This window comes from Ornithodoros turicata, chromosome 2, assembly GCF_037126465.1.
Source record: "Ornithodoros turicata isolate Travis chromosome 2, ASM3712646v1, whole genome shotgun sequence".
NCBI lineage: Eukaryota > Metazoa > Arthropoda > Arachnida > Ixodida > Argasidae > Ornithodoros > Ornithodoros turicata.
In genome coordinates this window covers 92,679,187-92,692,624 of record NC_088202.1, presented here as the reverse complement: position 1 = coordinate 92,692,624, position 13,438 = coordinate 92,679,187, and the positions used below count along the sequence as shown (strand labels likewise).

Genomic DNA, 13,438 nt, shown 5'->3' with positions numbered 1-13,438 from the left:
GTCCATGTCTGCACACCGTTCATAGGTTTGGGGTTCGAAACCCACCACCGCTGTGCTGTGAAGTTTGCCCTGGGTTTTCTGGCCGATAATTCTAACAAATGTTCGTAGGGTTCCCCTTGAAGGTCGGCCCGGGACGCACACTCTGACGTCTTTTCGCTCTCCTTCCTGCCATTCTCCTCAATCACTCCAGATCCGCACACCGTTCATAGGTTTGGGGTTTGAAACCCACCACCGCTGTGTGGTGAGGTTTGCCTTAGGTTTTCCGACAGGTATTTCTAACAGATGTCCGTACAGTTTTCGTTGAAAGTCTAATGTAATCTGGCTCGTTCATCATCCCCGTGCTCATTGTCATCAAAATAAGTTTACTCGAAGACGTCCGGAGAGCCGAATTCGCTATCTTTCATTCACAGCAGTGATATCTAGAAGATCTCCAGCACATCCTTCTCCATTGGCCGCACTGCCAACCTTTCAGAACCACACAGTGTCTCTAAGTCAGCTGGACTCCTGCACTCTCACTGTATTGTGAGACAGACGATTGCCATCGTGGTCATCGTATCATCGTATCCCGCACGCTCGCTCGCTCCCGTTTCTGCAAGTTCCAGGATTCATCCCAATAAACAGTTTCTCCGTTACCTGTTTCCTTGCCACATTTGGTGGAGGTTTCGGCATAAAGTATGGCTCTGGGCCCCCATTCGCACTCCAGGCCTATGCGAAAAGCTCATCTCCCGTTACACTGGCCCTTCCCGCGTCCTGCGACGTACCGCAGGGGTCAACTATGTCGTGGAACCCGTTGACCCTCCTCCTGACCGTCGACACCGCGGCACTGGAACCGTCCACGTCACCCCCTTAAGCCTTTCATCAATCCCTAACCGCACCCGATCATCCGTCGCCAGTTTGACTCCTTTTCACCGCCGGGGGAAATTGTGAGACAGACCATTGGCCATCGTGGTCATCGTATCATCGTATCCCGCACACTCACTCGCTTGCTCGCTCCCGTTTCTGCGAGTTCCAGGATCCATCCCAGTAAACAGTTTCTCCGTTACCTGTTTCGTTGACACAATATTAAAATTGCTTGGCCCATGGCCAAATCCTGCCCACCAACACTCTGCCCTAAAAGTACTCCTAGTCTTTTTGGACACCATAGGACGTCAATGTTTATTTTGAGTCAGCCAAGTATCGTGGCTAGTGGCCGGATCACCAGCCTTTTTACTGTGAGTAATTTCATACTTCTATAAAACTTTACGAATATACTCTGATTTTGTAAAATATAAACTTCACATATAAAAAATATAGCCTTCAAAAGCTACAGGTGATTTGGGCACAGTCGTTGGGGTTGGAAGTCATTTGGGCTTGATTTGTAGCTGTAACGTCCGACGTCGATGGCCTGTGATGTCTGCGTCAGGCGAACTGTTTCTCTTTCCCTGTCAGCTTTTTTAATTGCATGTTAGCGCCGCGAAGCAACTGTGGCTATGAGCGGCGTACGGACGTGGACAGGGGACAACAGGAAGGAGTAGGGGGGCAGGGGGGGTTAGTATGCGTCCTGGGCCGACTTCTGGGGGAATTGTGCCGACATTCGTCTGGAAAGTCTTCGGAAAGCCAAGGGTATAGGACTCGAACCCACCACCTCCCAGTCTTGAGTACGATCTTGGCTTTCACCAACGAACGGACGCCTTAGCCCGCTCAGCCGCATATGCCTCTGGTCTCTCTCTGTCAGTGAAGCCTAAAACGTTCTGCAGCAGCGATGGACACCTTTTATTTATTTTTTATTATTAACACGTTTTAGTTTACTTTTATTGTACTTTCGTCTCATACATGCCGACGTTGTGAGAAAATTCGCACTTGGGCGCACTCGTGAGCTTTGAACTGAGTTTTTTGCTATAGACACGTATGGTTATAGAGCTCGTCCACTCTAATCGCTCGTCAAACTCGCCTATTTTGCTGCGGCACACGGTATAAGTGTGTTACGTGCGGTGATTGTCGGGCATCTGACGATATTCGTGTCCTCACTGCCGAACACACCCTGCATGCTTCCCTGCACGATTGCCGAGACGCGTGCATTATCGCATGGAACTTTTGTGTTGTCTATAGAACGTCACTTCACTTATATCGCGATATCTTGAATAGTTTTGAAGGTACGAGCCTTTCAAACTTCATCCATTTCGTGGCGCTGCCTCAGTGGGGGGAGGGGGGGGGTGTAAGTTTGGGTTTCGCCGATCATGTCACCACATGCATACCACGTCAAAACTGCAAGGATGCTACACTAATACAAAGTTTATAGGAACTTGTTTCGAGGATTCGGCACACCACACATTACTAGCAGTTTCTACAACAGGTAAGAAGAAGATTGGCTGCATATTTCCCCGGACTTTTTTTTTTTTTTTCTGTACTACAAGAGCACGTGCATAACAATCTGACTAAAGTCCGACATCCCGATTAAATTTGGTAGAAGCTAAACATCCAATTATTGCTCTTACTGCATGAGATAAAACTGGATAGCAATCTTTGTCGTCACCACTAGTGAACACAGCCCTTACTAGTCTCCCTCCTACAGGCCCTCCATCCAAGGGGGTTCACGAGATGGCTTGTGAAGACATAGCCTCGCTAATGTTAGATACCAATGAAGAACAATTGTTTTTCCACAGGAAAGGAAAAGTACAGGAAATGCTCCAAAGCTGTCTCCAGGTCCATCTGTCCCCCCTCCAGAGAAACGCGCCTGCAAAATGAAGCAAAGGATTAGTCAATATTGCTAAGAAAACAATGTGAAGGATACTCCGTGAGGTGGTGATTGTGGTCCACGTCACTGTCGGAAGCTCATCTTGCGTCCACATAGGTTGAAAGACAGATGCAGTAGATTATCGAAGTTCCTGGAAGGCAAGGGTGCAGTCAAAATTTACCTGCCTCAACCATGCAGTAATCTAGTGCATGTTTACGTGTCAGGGAACGAGGAAAGACAAAGCGGGGAAGCAATGTTTTATTACAACAAAAATCGAATATAAGACACCAGTACATGAAAATGTTGTTCCGGAGCCGTATGGGAAAACCCAGACAGTTCACTGCGACAAAAAAAAAAAAAAGAATACTCACCATTCGAAGGCTTCGTCTACCAGACCGTGAATGTTGAAGAACAAAGATCCTGTCGTCATTCGTATCTAGATATCTTCAATGTGACCTAAAGAAAAAGCAAAGGCGTGTGGTCACGATAAACAACAGAAATAATGCCAACATCCCACAAGGTGTTACTCACCGCTTATCTGGAACCACGGAGGCCGCGTGCAGAGTCACAAGCAAGAAAGACTGGTTGCGTCTGAATAAGTGTTTTACGTACGCAATGTAATTACTATGTAATGTAGTGATGAATTGTTTTAGAGCAAAGAGAAAAACGAGAACAATTTTATGACAGCTTGATATCTCGGCTGTCATTTATCGTTTTGAAACCAAATGAGCTACTGCGTTACTGATTCAATCCACGAGAGGTCGTAGAGCGAAGAATCCGAGGAAGGGTGGGCTTCTGTTTCATTGTAGTCAAATAAACATTTCTCCTGGGAACCTTTTTACTTTATGTATTGGTGTAAAGCCAAGAGCTTCGGGAATCCTTTGGGTTGGAAGACCTCTAAGCAGGATAAATCAGGTTGTGTTGGTTTAAGATACGTCTAACAGTCATGCCGCTTTCATTATAGCGGTGACGTCAAAGGTTTCCTGTTAGGTTTCGAGTATGCAACAGAATTCGATCATAATGAATCGACTGTGGACTGGGCCTCGATCAAAATTTGTTTGGTTTGGATTGCGAATTACGATTTGATCAGTCTTCGATGAAAGGGTTCATTGAGAATGAAACAGCCTGTTAATAACAACGTGCGGGGGTAAGAAACTCCTGGAATGCGCGCGTTTCAGCTGACTATCCTGCGGTGTAAGTGTTCCAAATAGTTGCTTGTCTTCGACCGCCGACGCCATAGATCAGCTGTAACTTTGAAGGGTATTCGCACGGTTTCCATTGGGTACTTCAGTCAAGTTTTGTAATTTTTAATGAACATATGACAGCCGCTGAAGGCAGCTTCGAACAGCAATAAGAACTGCACGAACATATGGTTCATGAGGAGAGTGGTGAAATCCGCTACACGCTGTGCCGCGAAGAGTAAAGCTTCCCTAGCAAAGTGCGCACTCAAGTTTAAGCAAGCAATTTCCCCTGGTTGCACAGGAGGCAGGAAAAGCGCTCTCCTCCTCCAAACACGGACCGGATGTTCTAATACAATACTGTTGACAAATGCGAACTTACCGAAGGCGAAAACCTTACCTGTCAACTGTGTAGCAAAACAACAGAGGCCCTACACTACATCCTGTTCGAGTGCGAAGCATTATGAACCAACGCACCAGTAAATAACGAAGCAATAGAAGATACAGAGTACACCGTGGCACGTATTATCAAATCGAAACCGAAAACGAAGAAACACGATCAAGCCTGTGGCGCAAACGAGTGCAGCGCCGCTATTTGTTGGCCTGTGACTCCACTTATGAATGAGTTTTGACAAGAAGCGTACTTGTTTTTACCTAGAGATTTTTAATCAATATTATCTCATACTTTTCTTTCAAAAACCTTGCTCTGTTGTGTAGTGTTACGTACCCTGTGTACCACTATGCCGCATCGCACGTGTAGGCAGTGTTGATGTTGTGTTGTGTGGTACGGCGTGGGGATACGCGCCCCAACACAAACTCTTGGTGATTGTCTCGTTCGATTGCCTCTTTATTTTCTTCTAGTAACGAAAGTTTCTGCAGAAAACCATCAGAGAACCCGTGGATAAACTACGTAGGTGATACATGAGTCTCTAGAGTCGAGGACAGTAAAAGTTGTGCTTACGGAACCCTTCATTCTTACAGGAGATATGCAATGGATTTGAACATTATTGTTCAGAACGACAGCGACCCCATTGCAAAGAATATCGTCGTGACGATGATAAAAACAGCGTACACACGTAAGAACCCACGTACCATGTTCGGGACAGATTGGGAGCGTTCGCATGGGCTGTGTCAATCGTGTGTGTGGCTAGGACGTCGATTATGCGTGCGCGCCGTGCGGCATAGTTGCCAGTTGAGCACGTTACTCCAAAAGGCAATTAATTGCTTTTATTTTGACCGTCACGTTCGATTTGTGCAGAAAATTTAGGTCATGGTGTACCAAACACTGGCGCACCAGAGACATTTGATGTGCATATAAACATATTTGCTAAGCAAGACAGAAATATCAACGGTACACAATGTTACAAATTACTTACTAAAGACTTAGTCAAGTAGCAGCTGAAAAAGCCAGCGAAAAAGGTAACGCATTGTTTTCAATTTGAAAGAAAAATTCGGTGACAGTGTACTGAAACACTGGCACGCCAGTGAGCGTGATTATCATCAGACATGGAAGAATCACCCCAAAGGAGAGCAGAGGCATTTGATCTATGTATCCATATGCATTATTCAGAGTGTTCTTTGCGCTTGTGACAAGGAAAGGTGCCTCTGTTAAACAAATCTATCGTGCAGCTGTCCAAAGTGTGAAGCATCCGTGTAATGCGGTGAACTCCATCCTTGCCTAGAGGTAATTCACCATTGGGGACTCTGAATAGTGTGGTTTATTTAGTGACACTATCGACATGAGGGCATTTTGAGGCCATTTTCCCAGGTCTGCTTGGAAAATGTCCAGTGCCTAAGGTGTTTCTTTTTCTGTGAATCGTGCGGTCCTTTCAAAGCAGACAAGGAAACACAGATGGCATGCAAATTGCCTTCATGGGGAGGGAGGGATTTATTTTTACAGGAAAGGTCAGCCAGAAAGGACAGCTTGCTATTCTTTAATAAATGATTCGTGATGCCTTCATGAAAGGGCAGCTTATGTTGGAACACTGACAGCATGATTGGATGCAAGCGGACAGTGCCTAACAATTACGTAGAGGAATACCAGGATTCCGAGGTGTTCACATCGCCAGGTCATGGTCGCATACATGTCGTCGTCTGCAAGTTCCACAGCATGACGTGCGGATTTTGGGGAGGCAGCATCTCATTCTTTTTTATGAATATGTCGTTTCACAGCTGTAGCTTTTTCTCAGAACTTCCTATATTGACGGAGATGTGATAAATAAAAGAGGAAAAACTCTGAATCCTCGCTCGCTGACTCCCATGCTCGGCTCTCTGTTTTCTCACTTATGCTCACTCGCTCTCCGCTCACCTCTTTGTTTTGCTCACTCATCCTCTTTCACCTCCACTCAGCTCTGTTTTTACTCACTCAATCCATTTGCTCACTCACTCTGGTTTCTAACTCATCTTCGACTCGGCTTCCCGTCTCTGGCTGAGCTCTCTGGGTGCTCACTGTCACGGGCATGGAGCTGCCTGAGATCCTGGATTTGCAGGACTCTGATATGAGGGAGGTTGAGCTTATGCGATGGGGATCCCCTGAGGGTGAAGTAAGGAAAGATTTGGGGGGGGAATAAGGTTAAGTGAAGCAAACATGAAACAATATAGGTTGCGATGTAAAGCAGGAATTGCAAGTACGGAGGGGAGGGCGATTTCTACACGTATACACAACAAATTATCATCACCATGCAGAGGTTTGTTGGAGTAGCGAATTACGATTTGAATTGTTACTATAGCAAAGGATGCCCATGGCTCAAAAACATGAGGCAGGTCACCTGATAGCTCTGCTACCTTGCCCTGAAGAAAGGCTCGTATAGAGAAGTAAAAGAAAAAAGTTGTATGCTATTACTATCTGTTACCTGTGGATCTTCTTGCAGTACATGTATCCCTGATCTGTCCACAATAGGTCAAACACCTGTGCTGTTATGCACGTTGCATAAGGGATAAGAAGTTGTTAATGTTGTCACGTTGTTGCAGTGGGGTATGAAGCAGTCGCCCTGAACACTGTAATTGGTGAGGATGCCCTTAATGAGAAGAACAAGGTACACGTTACTCTGCCATTCATAATTTTTCTGTTTTGTGGCTTTGCTGGACATGGGGGGTGCTAAGGCTCTTGCAAGAGTCTTCTCAATTCTCACAAGAGTTGTCCGTAATTCTATCCACCTTATAGCATCAGTATCTTACCAATAATCTTATTGCAGTAGTAGAATATTTAAACCTAGTAATAATAATTGGGAGTAGATTTACATGTAAGGTGAGTCAGCCTATTTAAATCAAGTGTTTTCTGCGTAGCCAATACATATTACGTAACTTAGGATAAGTACTCAATGCACGTTGAGTGTGTTCAATTTACTGCGTGCAGCCTGTCTCTTTAAAATTTCAGCGTATTTTGGTTTTTCCCACTATGCAGCTGCATAAATGGGCCTAGCTAAAAACAGTAGCATATTTCACTTTCTTCGGAAAATAGTAACGAATTTTCTACACGCGCACATTCAGCATTCTCACATTGTGTTGGTAGCCTTCAATATTACAGTTTCTCTTCATATTTCTTGTCGTGACAGATACCCGAACCACCACTCTTTTATATACAAGACTTTGATTTCTCTGAGCACCAAACACAGAAAAGGAGGTTTAAGGTACTGACTCGTTTAACCGCTATAGCAGACGAGAGCATACAGTGCCATCGACTGGTGAGTCGCGAACAATATCTCCTGAAATAATCTCTCTGCTATTGAGCTACCATTCCCTTTCCTCAGTTTCAGTCTGCAGTTGCCAAGAAATATGACCTGCTGGCCATAGTGCCTCGCCACGAGAAACTTCTACAGGTATGTCTGTGAGATTTTAAATAAGCAGGGACAAAACTGTAATGCCTGACATTAGTTATACACATTATGTGGCGAGCACACATGTAACGCAGAGCTGTACTCCATTAGTTGTATGGAGATTAAAAATAAAAATGGGAGTAAGCTTTGTAATTGAAAGATGCATTCGAATTATGAGAAGGAGCATTAGAGACTTAACACCAAATAAAAATGCCAAGGGGCAAGTGTCCAGCTATATAGCTGCTGCACTGCACTCAGGTATGTTTAAACAGGTGTAATTTTTGTTGCTTGATCACTGTGCTCTGCAATGAGTATGATCTGTGTGAGGTTGTGTAGACACAGTGCTGCACTGCTTTCACTGTCACTTCTGTAGAACTTCGAACAGGTGGCAATGCTTGGTCTTTGCTTATCTTTTCAGCATTTATGTAATAATGGTGAATTTGATATAATTTCACTACCATTTGAGTCTCGAATGGGCTATAACGTAAAGAGACAACAGCTTGGTACGGTGAGTTCTCTCATCTTCTGTTATCAATTTGGATGTGTAATTATGTTATAATGTTCCGTAATGTTTTCGTTGTTCACAAAGTGATTGTTAAGCAACACATGCTATGTGTTCTCCCTATCAGGCAGTTAGCAGAGGCCTGTTCTTTGAGATTCAGTACGCACACTGCATTAATGACCAGTCTGCACGACAGCAAGTTATAGCAAACTGTTGCAGTCTTATGCAAGTGACAAAAGGAAAGGTAAATATACAAGTTTGGGTTACTATGGGTTTGAGCCAAAGCTGGTGATGAGTGTCAAATTCTTTCTTACGTTCCTTACGTACCCTTATGTTCCGTTACAGGGCATAGTGATTAGTAGCGGATCAATGCAGGTGAGGTACTTTGCTATCATCCTAGTATGTGCATATGACTTATGCACAACTTGTATTTGTTCTCATCAGCCATATCATCTACGAAGCCCAGCCGATGCAGCCAATCTGTATCCTCTCTCTACAGTTGTCCCACACACAAGTTTCCCTTCTGCTTACACTCTTAGCCCTTGCATTATTTGAAATGGCAGGTTGACTATTTTAAATTATATGTTTTGTTAAAATCAGTGAGAAAGTGTAATTGCCATGAATCCTGAAAGCATGTGGCACTTTTGTACACATGCATACAAGTGCCCTTGTTGAGCGTGATGCTGAACATACTTGTTGAGAATGTTTCATAAATTTCCAGTCTGTCAGAATCTGCCAAAATGTAGTAAGCATGCTAACAAACATCTTTCAGTGAATTTTGTTGCGCTCCGAAAAGAAATTTCCTGAGTATTACTGTAGGGGTTTCCTTTTCGGCTTGACTGAGTCCACCGCACGGGATGCCACATATGGAAACTGCAAGAGTGTAATCTTGCATGCACGTGAGTAGCTTTTGACTTTCAAGGCTTGTGTTCTCTACGAGTATGTGTTCTTCGCGGGCCCTGTGTTTCTTTTCTTTTTCTTTTTTTAATCAAGGGGAGGCAAAAAATCTGGTTATATTGCGGGTGCAGTAAAATAAGGCAGAAAAGGGCAGTCTCTCGTGGAAAAGTAGATGGTGAGAAACAAGGCCTTTGGGGCGTAACAATAAATTAATTAATTAAAATGCGCAGTGAGTAGCATTCTAGTGCCATATAGCCTCATATTGGTGGATGGATTTGCACTTCGGGAAGTGCAAATCAGGCTGACTTATCCCATGTGAGGATGACAAATATAGGGGGATAAAAACTAGGCTTCACCGAGTCTAATCTGAAAACATGAGGCTCTATATGTGTTCCACAGAAGCAGAAGCATGTTTCTTTGCTAGAAGACAGCTGCATCATTCACTGGCACCAAAACATTCCTGCTGTAACCTGCTACGAAGCTCAAAATACTGCAAAACCCGCACCAAATCGCTTTTCCTTCCATACTTAATAGCAATATTCTTGATTTCTAAGGTGAATTGAATTTTAGACGTTCAGGAAGTACTATACCTGCATGGATATCAACAGTGACAGTGGTCTGATGTCCCAGAAACCATCACATCTATAGTCAGTGAAAACTTAAGTCCTACAATTGGGACAGCCCACTCATCTGCGGAAGGCTTCTGCGATTGGCTACTAGCCTTTGCACGACGACCCCGCTTCGCGATGTAGTGCCGGCTCCCTCTCTCCACCCAGTCCCCATGGCAGCGCGCGCCCTTGGCCACGCCGCACTACATTCGTGCAGTCGGAGCGATTCTTGTGTGGGGGCGGGGTCAAGTGTATGACTTATGTTGTCACTGACTATAGCGTAACGGTCAACCAATGCATCTACAAGTAACGGTCATCTAGTAGACAGTAAATGCCAGTGGCTCGCCTCTTTTTTATGGAGTTATAAATAGCTGTGACCAAGCAGAATTGTTACAAGGATGTACTAACTGGCATAATTACTTGAAACAAGACATGTACCATTTGTGCCATGCCTCGTATGTACTTTCTTTCTCAGTGCAACATGAAACAGCGTAGCTTCTGTCCTATTATATTATGATTAAACGACATTTAAAGGACTGAATGGTACAGAGCACTTTGTAGCATCAACATGCAATCTATCAATCATGACGACGCACGTCAATTCAACAATTACTTATTTACTGCTGGTTTACATAGCACTTGTATTTTTTTTCTGCTTTTTCTGAGCTACAAGAAGCTTGAAAGCAGCAGCCTACAGCGATGATGTAACATGGCACACAAATCTGGAACAGTGTCTTACAAGTGAAATGTTATGAATTTTCACCAAACAAAAAACCTTTAAATTGCTAACAGAAATACAAAACCACCACTTCTTACAAGAGATGGTGAAAAGCGGCTTTATCTGTTGTATTCATGATTCTCATATCTCCTATGATGTATGTATGACATATGGAAGACTGCACAAACTTCGTGTGATACTTTTTTTTTTTTTTCCTTTTCCCCAGCTTATTCTGATATTTCGGTTTCAAAGAGGCCATGGGCTAGAGCAGTGTTTCCCAAAGTGTGGTCCGCGGACCCCTGGGGGTCCGCGAGAGTGTCCGTGGGGGTCCGTGGGTCCGGGGGTCCTTCTCCGCACTCGTGCACATCAAGTCCAAGTCGCGGAATAGAATCGAGGTCGAGCCGGACTTACGACTCCGCCTGTCTTCAATCGAACCCCTGACATCAGTGCCCTTGTAGCATCCAGCAAGCAGCATCATCCTTCGCACTGAACGCGGCGTTGGAAGTCAACTTCGCTTCTGTCTAGACAGTCACTTGACCATGTTTATGCTTGCACAAATTTAATTTCGTTCCTTGTTATACCCTGTCGCGCATATTAAACGCGGTCTGCAATGCAGTGTACACAGCGCGTATCCCGGTATATTTGTGTGTGTGTGTGGGGGGGGGGGGGGGGGGTCCGTGAATTGGTTCTCATCGCTTCCGGGGGTCCGTCACCGCCAAAAGTTTGGGAAACGCTGGGCTAGAGGACTGTTCTCTATAAGTGAAAATAACATTATATGTGGAACGGTCGTTACGCTCCAAAAGGATATGCAACATATAGGACTCCAGCATGAAATCTGAGAATGGCTCTGTTAATTGCCGATGCAAACACTGGCACAAATTTTTATTTTTATTTTTTAAATTAGCTTTTGACACATGGCGCAATGCTCGACCGTGTTTGATTCGCTATTATTCGAAACAATAACTATTAGATTAGATTTGAACCCATGTTTTGCTATTCGCGTAACCCTACTCTCGTGATACCTGTCAAGCAATTAAAATGTGTCCCTATTCTCTAATTCAGAAACAAGGAGAAGAGAAAACAGGGCTATAATATTTTCTAAAGACATTAGACAGCTGCCCAAAGACGACGCTTGGTTGGTGGAGTCTTGCAAACTGCAGGAAGACCACGAATCTGTTGCGAAGCGTACCCTAGAAGAAACCCCCGACGACAAGGAGCCATTGAGCAAAGGAGAAAAGCAGCCGCCCAAGAAAAAACGCAAGAAAGGGTGCTCAAAGGGTGCAGCCACTTCGTCAGCTTAGTGTTACGTTCATTTGTTGCCAAATTCAGTATCAGGTGCTCAGTTTTGCACCTCTAGCTCCATGTTGGCTGCTCATCACATGCTCATGCACGATGAATAAAAACAAATAATGGACAAATATAGTAATTGATTCAAGGAATAAAGTAATGGTGGCTATCACTTGATGTCTCCAAGTGCACTACCCACGTAAGCCCAAAGAACTGGCTCTTCGTTAGAAGTAACGCCCTGCCCGGCTGCAACTGAGGGGCCCAATGTGTTCGTGATCAGCTTGCAGTTGTTTAAAGTTCATAATTAGGGGTGTGCGAATACATAGTAGATTTTTTGAATACTAATCGAACACGAATAATTGGGGCCGAATGCGAATCGAATCGTCGGCATACAGGATGTGGATATACCCACAGTACTGTAGTAGACGAGCATTTATGAACAATTTTATTTTCCTTATCTGAAAAACTGGCATAACATAAGCAAAGAATGGGATGTGTAATGTGTGTAGTGACTAGTAAGTGACAGAAGCCCGCTTTGGGGCTCAAACTTTCCCTCACTCAAGGTTCACCCTCACCTGCAAGACCAGAGGGGGTACAAGTTGCAGTTTCACAAGTTATTATGCAAGAAGACGAGTTGTTCCACATGGTCAGGTAACAGACGTTCCCACCGCGCGCACACCACAGACCCGGCTGCAGAGAATGCCCTCTCACTGGGCACTGGGGTAACTGGAAGTGCCAGGTAACGGTAGCAAAGTTTTGCAAGGTTGGGATACCTGTATTGACCAGTCATCTACCACCAGTGACAAGGGCTCAAGTCCCGTTTCAGCAGCACATCATTTGCATATATTTCAATTTCCTTCTCTGGTTCAGCAAACATTTCGTCCACGGCCGACTTTGCCAGGGCATCAAATGTGTTCCATACCTGTGACGAAGGGGCTGCCACATTGTTTGCTCTGAGTCACTGAGCTCACCTTAAAGTTCAGACCACGTGGTATGGGCAGTTAGTTCATCCAGTAAGAGTCTCTTTAACCATTTCAGTTTCTGTATGTTTTTCTTGAAAATGATTGACTTGAACCGTGGATCCAAGAACATTGCGAGGCATGCCTCTCTATGATGTTCATAGGCTGAGAACCTTGCTCTGATACACCTTGCCAAATTTGTAGAGAACCCAGATGTATCACTCGTATTGTTGAGATGGTGCGGGACGCCAAAAATAATGGGTATCTGAGACGACAGTGATGGGTATTGCTCTGTGCTTCTGTGGCATCGAACAAAGGTTTCAGTGCTTCCACAAGCTCTGAAGCATGTTTCCATTCAGATGCAGTGAGTCTGTCGATCAGTTCTAGCAGGCGAGACAACATCAGATACTGGCTGTTCCACCTTGTCACAACATCTTGTACTAGCCTAAGCACCACTTGGCCTTTGATATTCATCGAGCCGTTTCTGAGCTGATGAACTGTGCTTGTAGCGTCCTACAATGTTTCTTGCCCGCTGGCAGAGCTGATCGACGGCGGGCGTGCACGTGCGCGCGTCGTTGATAGCAGTGGCGTATCTAGAGCTACCTGCGCCCGTGGCAACATGGTTAACATGATGTCCTTGGGGATGCGTTTTCGTGTGGTCCGCACTAGGTTTCACACTACAACCTCTCTAATGGCGGGTGCTTTAGATCATTTATGAATGTGCCAGGTTGAGTACCCGACCTGGCACATTCACACCCGAC

General features: G+C 44.8%; 1 protein-coding gene and 1 long non-coding RNA gene across 2 annotated transcripts; one reads left to right on the top strand and one right to left on the bottom strand.

The window, feature by feature from the left end:
• Window positions 1-2,714: 2,714 nt before the first annotated feature.
• On the bottom strand, window positions 2,715-3,276 carry LOC135383845 (uncharacterized). Its single transcript, XR_010420103.1, has 3 exons — window positions 3,245-3,276; window positions 3,085-3,169; window positions 2,715-2,864 (listed from the first exon to the last, which is right to left on the bottom strand). It is a non-coding gene; the product is annotated as an uncharacterized LOC135383845 (long non-coding RNA).
• A 1,227-nt stretch (window positions 3,277-4,503) lies between these two features.
• On the top strand, window positions 4,504-11,890 carry LOC135385794 (ribonuclease P protein subunit p30-like). Its single transcript, XM_064615312.1, has 11 exons — window positions 4,504-4,801; window positions 4,873-4,967; window positions 6,862-6,926; window positions 7,446-7,574; window positions 7,641-7,709; window positions 8,125-8,214; window positions 8,336-8,452; window positions 8,554-8,583; window positions 8,653-8,690; window positions 9,028-9,107; window positions 11,494-11,890. Exons 2-11 carry the CDS (start codon window positions 4,883-4,885, stop codon window positions 11,730-11,732), a joined length of 942 nt encoding a protein of 313 aa, XP_064471382.1. The 5' UTR covers window positions 4,504-4,801; window positions 4,873-4,882; the 3' UTR covers window positions 11,733-11,890.
• Window positions 11,891-13,438: the final 1,548 nt, after the last annotated feature.

Bases quoted from the DNA above. Each gene is read 5' to 3' on its own strand.
- LOC135385794 (XM_064615312.1), top strand. From the start codon at position 4,883: ATGGATTTGAACATTATTGTTCAGAACGACAGCGACCCCATTGCAAAG. The intron at 6,927-7,445 runs GTACACGTTACT...TTGTCGTGACAG, and splicing joins CCCTTAATGAGAAGAACAAG to ATACCCGAACCACCACTCTT. The intron at 7,575-7,640 runs GTGAGTCGCGAA...CCCTTTCCTCAG, and splicing joins GCATACAGTGCCATCGACTG to TTTCAGTCTGCAGTTGCCAA.